The sequence below is a fragment of the Chrysemys picta genome, chromosome 3, assembly GCF_011386835.1.
Source record: "Chrysemys picta bellii isolate R12L10 chromosome 3, ASM1138683v2, whole genome shotgun sequence".
In the NCBI taxonomy this organism is placed as follows: Eukaryota; Metazoa; Chordata; order Testudines; family Emydidae; genus Chrysemys; species Chrysemys picta.
In genome coordinates, this window is record NC_088793.1 from 145,757,482 (window position 1) to 145,770,494 (window position 13,013).

General features: G+C 37.6%; 1 protein-coding gene across 1 annotated transcript in view; it reads left to right on the forward strand.

Moving 5' to 3' along the window:
* The window catches only part of BIRC6 (baculoviral IAP repeat containing 6), a 293,548-nt gene that overhangs the window by 268,566 nt on the left and 11,969 nt on the right, over positions 1-13,013 (forward strand). The window contains 3 exon segments of the mRNA XM_008174422.4: positions 154-371; positions 1,510-1,671; positions 5,493-5,570. Coding sequence (XP_008172644.2) covers positions 154-371; positions 1,510-1,671; positions 5,493-5,570 — 458 coding nt within the window.

Sequence of the window (13,013 nt, forward strand, 5' to 3'; positions counted from 1 at the left end):
CTGCCTAGAAAAGAGGAGTGAAAGGGCCGTATATGTTTTGATTACATGGAATGTAACTTTTCAATGAGTATCAGTTTGACACTTTTTTCAACATCAATCCATTAGTACCGTTATTTTTCTGATGCAATAAAAATATTATTTTCACTATTCTAGATACATTTGAAATGGTTTCTGAAGATGATGATGGAAAACTAGTTTTTAAAGTAAATTACCACTACATGTCTCAGGTGAAAAATGCAAGTGATGCAAACAGTGCTGCCAGGGCTCGACGTCTTGCTCAAGAAGCTGTGACTCTTTCAACATCGCTGCCACTTTCATCTTCATCCAGTGTCTTTGTACGCTGTGATGAGGAACGGCTTGATATCATGAAGGTAAGAAACAAAGGTGCTTTCTGACTCTGCACTCAGTAGAATAAACATTTAGGAGAATATTTTTAAATACTCATGAGAAACATGACTATTTAATTTACCATTTTAATTGTTGCCAATTGTAACTTCTAAATAAACTTCCTGTAGGTGACTACAAAGTCCTAGCAACTTGGTATATATTCCATACCCATTCTCTGTGTGTTCACTTCTGTTAAAACTGGAGAGAGGGGCCAGATTAAAGAAAGAAATAATAGGTGCATAATTTTATTTTTGGAATTTTTTAAAAAGTGAGGTTCTGCTCTGAAAAGTGGATATAAACATGGTATGTTGCAGTTCTACATCAATTTCTCAATAACTTCCATATAAAATAAGCTCAATTTACAAGTAAAGCCATCTCTTTCTAATTACTAGCCCTTGAGACTTAGCCCAGGATTTAAAAGTCAAGTCAGATTCTTTCGTCCTTCTCATCACTAGCAATAGATTCTGCAGGCCAAAATTTGCCCATACATATTCTCATGCAACCCCATTACATTCAAAGTATACCATTAGTGGCTCCTGTTCAACCCCACTGCCTTCAGTGGGCTTGCAGAGGTGTAACTGAGGGTATAGCTACACTGCAGTTAAACACCTGTGGCTGGCTCATGTCAGCTGACTCAGGCTTGTGGGGCTCAGGCTGGCCCTGGGACCCTCCCCCCTCACAGCATCCCAGAGCCTGTGCTCCAGTCCAATCCTGAACATCTGCATCTCAGTTAAACAGCCCTGTAGTCCAAGCCCTGCAAGTCTGAGTCAGCTGATATGCACCAACCAAGGGTGTTTAACTGCAGTATAGACACACTCAGAATGACCCTGTAATTGGTATTTAGTAAACAATCTATTACTGATGTACAAAAAAGGAGCAGACTTAGCTTCCTCTAAATTGCTTTGGATGGGTGGTGCTACCAGGAGAGAGAGGCATTAACAACTTAGATTTATGACTAACGCAACCAGGTTAGACAGATTTGTAAGACGATGACATTTTTATGTAGGTATTATTTTCAAAGTAGAACTGGAGCTGAAAAATAAGTTTATCCTGTAACCTCTCAAGATACCAATTATAAAATGTTTAAAACTGCAATTTGTCACATTTCTTTTTATATAATAGGTGCTCATAACTGGCCCAGCAGACACCCCTTATGCAAATGGTTGCTTTGAATTTGATGTATATTTTCCACAAGACTATCCTAATTCACCTCCACTTGTGAATCTGGAAACAACTGGAGGCCATAGTGTGAGATTTAATCCAAACCTTTACAATGATGGCAAGGTAATGTGCATTGAACTTAGTTATGATGAAATGCAGTATTCAAGTATACTTCTTGGTATGTCTGTCTGTCCTGCTGCCCTGCTTTGTGTTGTGCTAGCAACAAAGTGAAATGGAAAAGAATCTTGCTTGTGCCTGTGTTCACTCATGCTGTCTCAACTACAGTTGAGAGGTGAAGGTTATTTTAAATTTCTCTACTGTAACCAGGGTGGATTTGATTTAAATCAAATTGATTTAAATCACTAGTCAGGAAGACTCGATTTAATCATGGTTTTCTACATAAAAGTGCATTCTTGTTGGTTGTTATAACCTTAATACTTATTCTTCACAACTCAGGGATAGACATAGGTTTCATTTTTAGAAAAGTACACACTATACATTTTTAAACAGTGATTTATTTTGAAAACTTTTCAGATTATTTTTACTGCTATATCAGAAAATGAATGATTGTTTGGTTTTCATTTACCAAAGGTAATTGAAGCAGATATTTATGAAGTCATTGGGAGCTGAACTATCTCCAATTCAACAGGTTAATCATTAATATTTGGAGGATTTTCTTGCCATGCTGTATTAGGAGAACATCACCAGACAGACATTTAAGTTGTTTTATTTAACTAAAACAACAACATGAAGAAAAAAATCCAGAATACTTAAATAGCAAACCTATAATATTTTAACAAAACAAGCATATGTCCCTCGCTTCTCACATTTATCTCCAGACTTCTTCTCTTTGTCCAGATCTATTCTGCCCCCAACAATCTTCTATTCATTGAACTTTTTGAAACTTTGCACTTTTAGAGAGAGGTAAGGGATTGACTCTGCGTACACAAATTTGCATAGGGACAATAGACTTGAGGTCTGTTATTTCTTACCTCTATATATTATTTATTTATTTTAAAACATTTTTGCTGTTAACAAGCATGTTATCTCTGGAGACACAAATCCACAGTTTGAGAACTGCAAACTAAGCATCTTTGATGCTGAGCACTTAGTCCCATTGGGTAGATAGAAAGATTAACCTAAATAATCTATACAGAAGCCGTTGGAACTCCATAAGATTCGGGTCCCTAATCATGAACTATTGGAACTCATTTACAAAACTTTTCTTAAACATTACATGAATATATTGTCTCATACTATAGAATTAGAATTTATAATCCCTATTCCCTGATGAGATATTTGAGCTATCATGTATCTTAATTAAAACTATCTTTAGATAGGTTTTTTCCTCAAAAAGCATTTTTTCCAAAAAAAACCCTAATTTAAATAAAAAATATTATATTTTTTATTTTTTTTAAATCATTGGTTTTTATCCACCCGGACTGTAACTCACAGCAACTGCACAGAGGAAGAGCAAACCAGGAAAGGAAGTGTGAAATTTGCAAGTTTTATACATACAGAATTTGTGTTCTGCCTTTGCATGAGAGAGAGAACTTTTAATAAATGTGCAGTTTATCATTAATTGTACTATGCATACATTAATATATCTTTTTTTATTTTTTATTTTATGCACTGTATATACAGAAGTGCTAATTTATTTTTCCTCCTTGAAGCCAAGGTTATCAGCTGTTCTTGACTAATTATATGTTGGTGAGGGCTCTCAAGGGCTCCCAGAAGCTGCTTGTTAAAATTTGCCTTCCAAAGTGAAGGGACATTGGGTTGATTTCCCTATTACTAATGGAATTCACCCCCTCTCTGGATACTGTCAGAAATGACTTGCCCTGGGGCTTTTTTTTCCCTATAGTATGGACTAGATTGCAACAATTTAGTGGTTTTTTGTTTTGTTTTGTTTTGTTTTAATATTTCCCATCAGAGGGGGAGAACTGTAAACCTCACTAGAAGGTAATCATCTATTCCATCCTCCTCACCAGATTTCATAGGCTGAGCACTTGTTATGTTATCAGTATCCAAAGAGCCCAAGTCACTTTTGAAAATGGGATTTAGGCTCCTAAATATCTTAGCGTAAAATTTTCAAAACCTCATAAGTCTTATTGAAAGTCACGGGACTTGTGTTCCTAAATTGCCACGTCATTTTTGAAAATGGGATTTAGGGCAAGTCATTCAGATGCTTTCAGAAATTTTACCTTTAGTCTCTCTGCCTCTCAGTTGCCCATTTTGTAAAATAGGGACAGTAGTACTTCTCTGCCTCACTGGGGTGTTGAGACACTCAAATACAGGGGTCGGCAACCTTTCAGAAGTGGTGTGCCGAGTCTTCATTTATTCATTCTAATTTAAGGTTTCGCGTGCCAATAATACATTTTAACATTTTTAGAAGGTCTCTTTCTAGAAGTCTATAATATATAACTAAACTATTGTTGTATGTAAAGTAAATAAGGTTTTAAAAATGTTTAAGAAGCTTCATTTAAAATTAAATTAAAATGCAGAGCCCCCCGGACTGATGGCCAGGACCCGGGCAGTGTGAGTGCCACTGAAAATCAGCTCGCATGCTGCCTTTGGCACATGTGCCATAGGTTGCCTACCCCTGCTCAAATACTTTGGTAATGGAGGCCACATAATTACCTAAGATTCGTAAATAGATATACTTGAGAACCCTGGCAATAATATTCCTCAGACACCAACAAGCAACTAATTCTTCCATTCTCCAGTGGGAATTTTCAAGGGGGTGCTCAAAATAATCTGGGGATGCTCACTAGTGGGATTCCTTCATAGGTCCCAGGGTGGTGATTGCAGGTGAAAGAGGAATGCAAACTGTCTTTTTGTTCTCCATAAACTATTCTTGTGTAACTTTTAATATTCATCACACTTGAGTTTCCTCCACCGCTGCTACAGGGACTCTGAAAGAGGCTGCTTAAAGCAGACGCTTCTGGGACCCTGTTGACAATGCTCACCTGCCATTGCATGTTGCTACTTCTCGGGTGGCACCTGACCAGGGCTGGCTCCAGACATCAGCTTGCCAAACAGATGCTTGGGGTAGCCACACTGGAGAGGGGCGGCAGGTCCAGCTATTCGGCAGCAATTCAGCGGACAGTCCCTCACTCCCATTTGGAGCGAAGGACCTTCCACCGAATTGCCGCCGCAGATCGTGATCGCGGCTTTTTTTTTTTTTGCGCTGCTTGGGGCGGCCAAAACCCTGGAGCTGGCCCTGCACCTGACTATATTTCAGAACGCTTTGAGATAGGCCCCTTTTCAGTGTATGGAACTTAAGGAATGGCCTTCCTGAGTGTCAGAGGTTCAGCCCAAATGATCTCCTTGAACTCTTACTCTCATACTCCCCTACTCAATCCCTTTCCTTGATTTTGTTCCAGTCTTGTATCTAGTTTCAGACATTCCCCTGTCTTCAATACAAAAGTGCTGTTGAAAAAGAGAGTCCAGTCCGACATAAGCATTCAAGAATGTTCATGCTCTCTTGATATAGTTGTGTGTGATAGCGTTCACCTATAGTGTTTGGCTTAATAGTTTCCTTTTCCTTTTTTTTTTTTTTTTTTAACTATTTTTAAGGGAAGGCAGGGAAGAATTCATTACATTCTCAGGGATATTGAATTTGTGTGATGCATACATTTTGGAACCTCCAGAGTTTGACTTTTTTGTGGGTTTTTTTTTTTTTAATTTATCTGTTTCACTCATTTGCTAGCATACTGTCCTAGTTGAACTTTGTCTATAATTTGTATAGTTTAATTTGGCTACCATTTCAAAGTTTGATTTTCAAAAAGATCTAATCTGGCATAGTTCACAATATATTTTGATGCCCTACAAATCCCTATTAGTTTAAAAATGTTGTAAGTCTAAACGTCATGTTAATTTAACTATGCAGAGTTTGTCCCTGTGCATTTTATGTTCTATCTTATTAACAATTTTTTCTACAGGTCTGTTTAAGCATACTAAACACATGGCATGGAAGACCAGAAGAAAAGTGGAATCCCCAGACTTCAAGTTTTTTGCAAGTAAGCATTTTTCCTCTTCTTCAAAATATGTTGTGTAAGAATAAATAAGCATCTGAAAAATGTCTGCTCTTTCCTTAGCTTTTCTACCTTAGAACTTTAAACAACTTTTTTCTTCATAAAATACCATGGACAAAAGAAATGTATGAGTTACTTTTCCATTTTGCCTGTGGGAACCTATGGCTAACTACCAGCCCCTCACTGAACAATGACTGTTGGTCATCAATTAGATTTCTATTATTTTGAAATGGACTTAATATGCTGTAAATGTCCCACACTGAGTCAGACCTCCTTTTCATTGATTTCTTCTATGTAAACATTTACTCATTGCACCCAGAAGCTGTATGGGATACTATAACAATCTTTATGTACCTATTTCCAGCCAATTTCTAGCTAGCAGCTACAGTCCCCAAAATAAAATACTAATATGGATTTAGCAAAACCTAAATTTCAAAATCATCATCTTATAGCTGGCCATAGTATGACTTTTGTTCTAGTATCTCTTAACAGCTGCAAATAACAAAAGAAAGTAGCTTGTTGAATTACAGCACTGTAACTAATAATGTGAATACCTGTGTATTCAAATATTCATGAGGCTAGCACCTTTGGAAAAGAGAAAATCTAAATCTGTATCTGTTTTATAAATGTCAGGACTTGACAGTCAGTTTATTACTCTTGAGAAATCTTAACTTCTTGTGTTCAAGAATTAAATGTAAATTACTGGCGACCTTGATCTAGTTAAGTCTTTTAATTCAGTGTACTCTGAGGGCTTGTTTTAATGTGTGTGACTGCGCCACTGTAGCACTTTAGTGAAGACGCTGCTACGCGAACAGGAGAGCTTCTCCCATTGGCATAGTTAATCCACCTCCCTGAGAGGTGGTTGCTGTGTCCATGGGAGAAGCTCTCCCATTAACATAGCACTATCTACATGGAGGGGAGTTAGGTCGGTATAACTAAGTTGCTCGGGAGTATGGATTTTTTACACCTCTGAGTGACATAATTATACCAATATAAGTCTATAGTGTAGACCTTGCCTCAGAAGAAGCAAGAACAACATAGCCAAGGGAAATTTACTCAAGAGCTATCCCTCGCCCCTGCACTGATAGGTTCTGGAAGCAGTCCCAGTTCATTTCTCCTTGGCTGAAAGAAGGATGGCAGTTATGGCCTTTGATGATGAAAGGGTAGAAATCTGGTAGAAATAGGGGGAGGTATCTGGACACTGAAAGGGGTGAGAGAGGACTCCTACCCACTAAGCATGTAAGGCAGTGGAAATAATACTGTTTATATGCTAGCTTTTGTCTCTGGGAACCTAGCTTGGCATCCTACTTTACTTCATAAGAGAAGCTAAAAGCATAGTGAATATTTTGACAATTTAACATACAATGCTTTTATACGAGGAGAAAGTCATTCTGATAATGATTGAGGCTCAGTGCATAGCTGACTTGTATTCAAGCATTTGCTCAACTTCCCCCATGTAGATTTTTGGAGGTATTTTCCCTTCCGGGGATTGGAGGTCTGAAATTAGGCCCCAATCCTGCAAAGTTTTACACACATGCTTAAATTTACATACTGTAAATATATATAAAATTAAATTATGCTAGTTACAGGGGAACTGTCGACTTAAAATCAAGACAAATTCAAAACTTAAGCTAAAGTAATTTCATGTACTTCAATTGCCTCTGCCACATTTTCCTATCTTTTAATTTTTTCTGTTTCTATTGTACACCAGACCCCTGCTAGAACGTGGGGTTTTGGATCCATGCGCGGTCCCGCGTTAATGCGGGGACAGCGTTACTATGGATTCCAATGAAGGTAATTAAATTTGGGATCCATGCGCAGTCCCATGCTATAACCGAATTTGCGCTATAAAGACGCGCATTCTAGCAAGGGTCTGCTGTATATGATGCATTCACATTAACAGGAAAACCAATAAAAATGATTGTACAGAGTGTTGTCAAAAGCTGAGTAAACTAATTGACTAAAATAGAGGGTTTATTCCCCTAATGTTTCAGTTACAACAGTGTTAAGTGTTACTTGTCACAATAGTGGAGAAATAGTTTTCAGAGAGAAGTTTAACTTAAACAGAGTCTGTTAGGGGTCTTCCAGTGGTGAAATGTGGTGTTTGTTTTGGAGATCCAAAAAAAAAAAAAAAAAAAGACTTCAGATGAAACCTACTGACAGAATATAGTTAAGTCAAAAATAAGACCTCTTTGAGATCTCTCTTTCAAGAATCAGAGGAACAAATAAGGGAGGACTCCAGGAAGGCTGAAGTAGTAAATAACTACCTTTCCAATTTTAAACAAACGGGAAGAGGAATTATGAGCAAGCAAATACAGGTGACAGTTCGGAAGATGCCGAAGTTTCAGTAAAACCTCATAAAGTTAACTATGTATTAGCAGAGTTAGAGAAGATAAGCTCCAAATGTGGTAAACAAACGGACAGAAGAAATTATGTGAAAGTGACCAATACTTTTTTATACATCTTGGAAACAGATAACAGTCCCTGATTTGAGAATACAAAATGTGGTTTCAGACGGAAGGACAGGGAACCCTTATTCTTTTTGTAACACATGAACAGTAAAAATAAGAGGAATGTTCATAAAGGTGTTGAAATATTCTACAGAGTCACTGCTTAAATTGTTTCCAGCGTATTAGCTACAGAGTTGACAAAATGGATTACAGGATGAAAATAATAATAATCTTTTTCAGAGTGGGCTCTTCGTATTCCCACTGTGATGAGGCACCATAAGCCTTGGGAGCCTTCTGTGAACACAGAGCATATTATAGGTACTAGGATTCTGAGAAAAGGGAGACTCAGTCCTCTGTGATCCCTACTATTGCTGCACCAAGGCCTTTCTTGACCCATTCTCCAGCTCCAAAGTTGGTGGAGTTGGCTGGTGCTGCTCTTTCAATGCTAGGGCCTTCCTCAGTGACTGCGCCTGGTGAAACCTCAAAGGTTGGTGCCAATTACACTTGCAGCACTAGAGAAAGCTACAGAGGTTCAGTCCTCTCCGAACAGCAGTAAGTCCTCAACCATCTCTAGTTCTTTCTAAATTTGTGGGAGGCCCTGGGAACTTCTGTTCTCTGCTGTAAAACATAACATTAAGAGAAAGCGGAGAAATGAGAATTCCTTGGTGCCTGGGGAATCAAGCACTCTAACAAGAAAAGGTATTGTATGAACCCAGAGATGGGACCAGTCCTTGGTTCTGGAAGTTTTGGTTCTAAATGTTCTCTCTCCAGTGCAAATGCTGAAGACACCATCTGCTGCTTCTCTTGATGCTAACCTCACTTCCCTAGTGCTAATGCCTAGATTAATCAGTTTTGAGGGCCAGTTTATCTCTGGATAGATCAAGAAGCTAGTTGGTCCCCCATTATGGGCTTTTGGTTTCAGGGACAATTTGATTGGACACAGCTGTACTTTGCAGCTTCTCTCTCTAGACTGCTCCTAGAACAAGGACTGAGGTTCTTGGTTTGTGCTCATAGGAGCTTCTAGTCTCAATCCTTTTAAGCCCCATGATATGATCTTGTGCCTTACCACCCTGTAGTGTTGTGCAGGTTCCTTGTTTCCCTCATTAGGCTTCTCGGTGTTGTAGGAAAAGGCCTAGATCTCCAGCTTTGTCTCACTTATTTTCTTAGAGATTATGGGGTCATTTTTTCTTGAACTTCTTTCTATTTTTAGTTGTTGTTTTTTTTCTCTTATTTCTTGGTGGCGTATGCGTTGTACATTTGCTTCTGAGTATACAAAAATCTGTTTACAAGCAGCATAATTTATGCGAATGTGCAAGTGAGATTGCATATATTTAATATTTATATCTATAGCCAAAGGTTTGGGTTCCTCTTTTTTCATATATTGTGGAAAGACCTGCAGAATCTGTGTGACAAATGAATTATACAAGACATAGGACAAATTGTTATCAGTATAGTGTAGATAAGCTAAATTTAGCTGGTTGATTTCACAGGAATAGGTAATTCCTGTTTTTAAAAAAACTAGCACAATGCTCTAACATATAGTTATTATTAGTTTTCAGAATGCTAAAGGCAGCCTTGGTTAGCTCATTTTAATACTCTTAAAGGCTAATGTAATTTAATAAAGAATACTGGTTTGTGACTATAGGGAGTTAACCAGATTCATGGCCAGTAATGCTTGTAAAGAAGTGTTGGTTAATGGTTTTGCTAATAAATTCCTATTAAAGGACTGTTCTGGGGGAAAATACATAATTTCAATGTTGCTGATCAGTTTAGTTTTCCACAGAGCCATCTAATTAGCATTTTGAAATGACTGCAAAGCATAGTACCAGTTAAGAGGTTAAAAAAAAAAAAAAACCATGGACATAATTGCTGCAAAATGCCATTACGTTCTTTAACATCCTGGTATGCTAATGACATGACATTTTCTTCTCTGTAAGAATCCATGTTTTTTAACTTCATATTTTTTGTGCTGTGTGTGGGATTGTACAGTAAAGTAGCACTGCAAGGGTTTCAGAAGGTTGAAATTTAACACAAGAAAACATTCTGTAAATATCTAAGTGGAAAAGTCCAGTTTTTTGGGTGGGGGAAGAGGGGTTTAAAACAGTTAAGGCTTGAGATTCCTCTCAAACATCAGGAGAGTGTTACCATGTATTCTACGATATCTGTGTTATTGTTATTGAGACATAGGGTTTTACTATCTGCTTCAATGAAATCTAGATTCTATGGTGATTTTGGAAAGTTCCTCTTTCTGACAGAATCAAAATATGAATACGCTACATCCTGGGGACTGTAGTTGTTGAATAAGAAGTTATAGGGGAGGTAATTAAACAAAATCATTCTGATTTTAAAGGTATTTCTGATTCTCACAATATTCCCTCTCCTTAAAATAGTGAATATGGCTGGACATATGATGATAACTGTGGGACAACATATAATTGTCACATATCATCTGGCAGTATCACAAGGGGGACTGGTAGCAAAGTGTGAAGTCTACAGTAAACTTTATCTTCCTCCCAGACCAGAGGCGAGACTATCGTTACTGATAAGCATAACAATCTTTCCATGTAAAGAGTGCAGATAGATAATGATTGTCAATATGTAATTGTTAGTTGTGTTAACAGGTATTATAGTATTTGTGGTCAGCTTTTGTGTCCTAATTTGGCCAGAAGTAGAATGTTTTAAAGAAATCAAACAGAAATTTACATTTGATAAATGGATTTCTATTATTAACTAGCCCCAAAGTGTGATTATTTTGCTAAAAAGTCTAAAAATTACCACAATCCGGTGAAAAGCTTACTGAGCTACTGGAACATTATCAACCTAATGACACATGAAGCGTGCAACACCCCATGAACACTGTTCATGCTAATAAATGGTACATGACTGTCTTGTCTAGACTGTTGAATAATTCCTAAATTTGAGGCCTTTGGCATAACAGATACAGAATATCCAACTCTCAAGCTGTCAAATATTGTTTATATGTTGTATCGCGGAAAAGACCTGGAATAACAGGGAAAAAAAACCTGGGAAATAAACACACCTGCAAAACTTAATACTGCATGTAAAGAAATTCTTCAGTGTGTGATTTTTTTCCAAAACGAGACGCACTATTCAGGTACTTAAATGGCTCCCATCACTGGTAATATCTGATTGCCTCCCAGCTGTACAAAAATAGGAGTAGCATTATTTATTCCTTCCTTCCTTCCAAGTCTGTAGAAGAAATACATGTTAGTTGGATTTGCTTGCTTGTTTATGATTGTGTCTAAGTGGGTGAGGGAAGAAATTATTGAGGAAAAGTGAAGCCAGAGAAATAAATTTTTAAATTTCGTTCTGAAACTGGTAACTCACTGGTCATTCTCATTTCTTGTAGGAGTGAGTTCCATAGTCTAGGAGCAGAGTCTGTGAAAGTTCTGTCTCCTGCATTCACAAGCCTCCTCCCCCTGTTGGTCAACAGTTTCATCTTAGCTGCCATGGGAGCTCATGGTCTCAGGGAGAAGCAATTTCTCAGGTAGCAAGAGCCAATTCCATTGGAGGGTTTTAAATATTTGGACAGACCATGAACTGGACTCTGTACCCTGTGAGGAGTCAGCACAGAAAGGAGACAACTGGGGTGATTGCTTACAGTCAGTTGTGTTGCTAAACAGATGGACATTTTGTACCAGCTGTAACTTTTTCAGGGTGTGTGGCTTCACTCCTATATTTGAGTTTCAGTAATCAAGCCTGGAGATCATAAAAGGGAGCGCTGTGGTCTGGTCTGCACCTGAAAGTTGGCAGCAATTGCTGCAGGGGCTAGTTGAACATCTAGTGGAACGGAGGAGTCCAAAAGGGCATTCCGACTGCAGACTGACTGACAACCATTTGAAGGCAATTGCTCTCTCTAGTGAGAAACATTATAGAATAGGCAAATTCTTCAAAGTGCTTCCCTCTTATTACCCATAATATTTCAGCCTGTCTTGGCTCAACTGTAGACAGCTGCTTTTCATCCAGGTGCTGATTTTGGCTAGGCACATAAAAGCTGGGAAATTGAGCTCTTATCTTGCAGGAATCATTTAACATCTCTATCATGGTGTTTATGTTGAAGGCAAAGCAGCCTCCAAAATTCATATTATCATAAATAGTAAGAAATGGATGAGAAAATGAAGTATGTGCTATCCATAACTATAAAGAAGCTCTTCCAAAACCACTTAATAAATCAGCTGAATAAAGCTCATATATTAGCCACAGCAATGAATGGGGATTAAAAATAATCCAGCAATTACCAGGAAGCATGGGATTTTGCAGTTGACTAACATAAAACAGACACTTGCGCAGAATATTATGGAAATTTAATACAAAGCCTGTATAAATTCATCGGTTGTTACACAAATGCAAAATAAAAACTATAGCAAAGTCTTTTAATGCACTCAAATAGCTTGTTTGGGTTTCCTGGCACTCACTTGATTTTTTTCCTTACCTCAGAGTGGTTTTTCTCTTGGACAGAGTGATTTTCTGCCCAAGGTCCTTCCCATTAGGACTTGGCTTTTATTCCTATATACTGATCAGATTGGAGGTAGTTTTATACTTTAACTAGCTTTTTCTGGACAAAATTGTTCTCCAGACTAGGTTTTTCATACATAGAGACCATCTGGGCCATAATTCTTTGCATTTTCAAATTACTTTGTAAACATTAATTGATGAAAAACAGGATAAACTGAACATTTGTTTGGAAAACATTAACTAAAAACGTAATGGATAAAGGTGCGTATGATAGAAACCCTGTGTTCACCAGAGGCCTTTTATCCTTGTTTGGTTTAGATTAATTTAGTTCAACAGACCTTTTCTTTATTCATTTATGTAATTACAGATTACATCTGGGAGAGGGGAGGCAATCATTAGTGGTATGTTTCTGTAGAATGTTAGATTTGATTGTTACAAAGAAACCTAGTTTAGAAATAGTTTGTAATTTTATATTGAAATTCGTGGTCTGCTGGTTATTTTA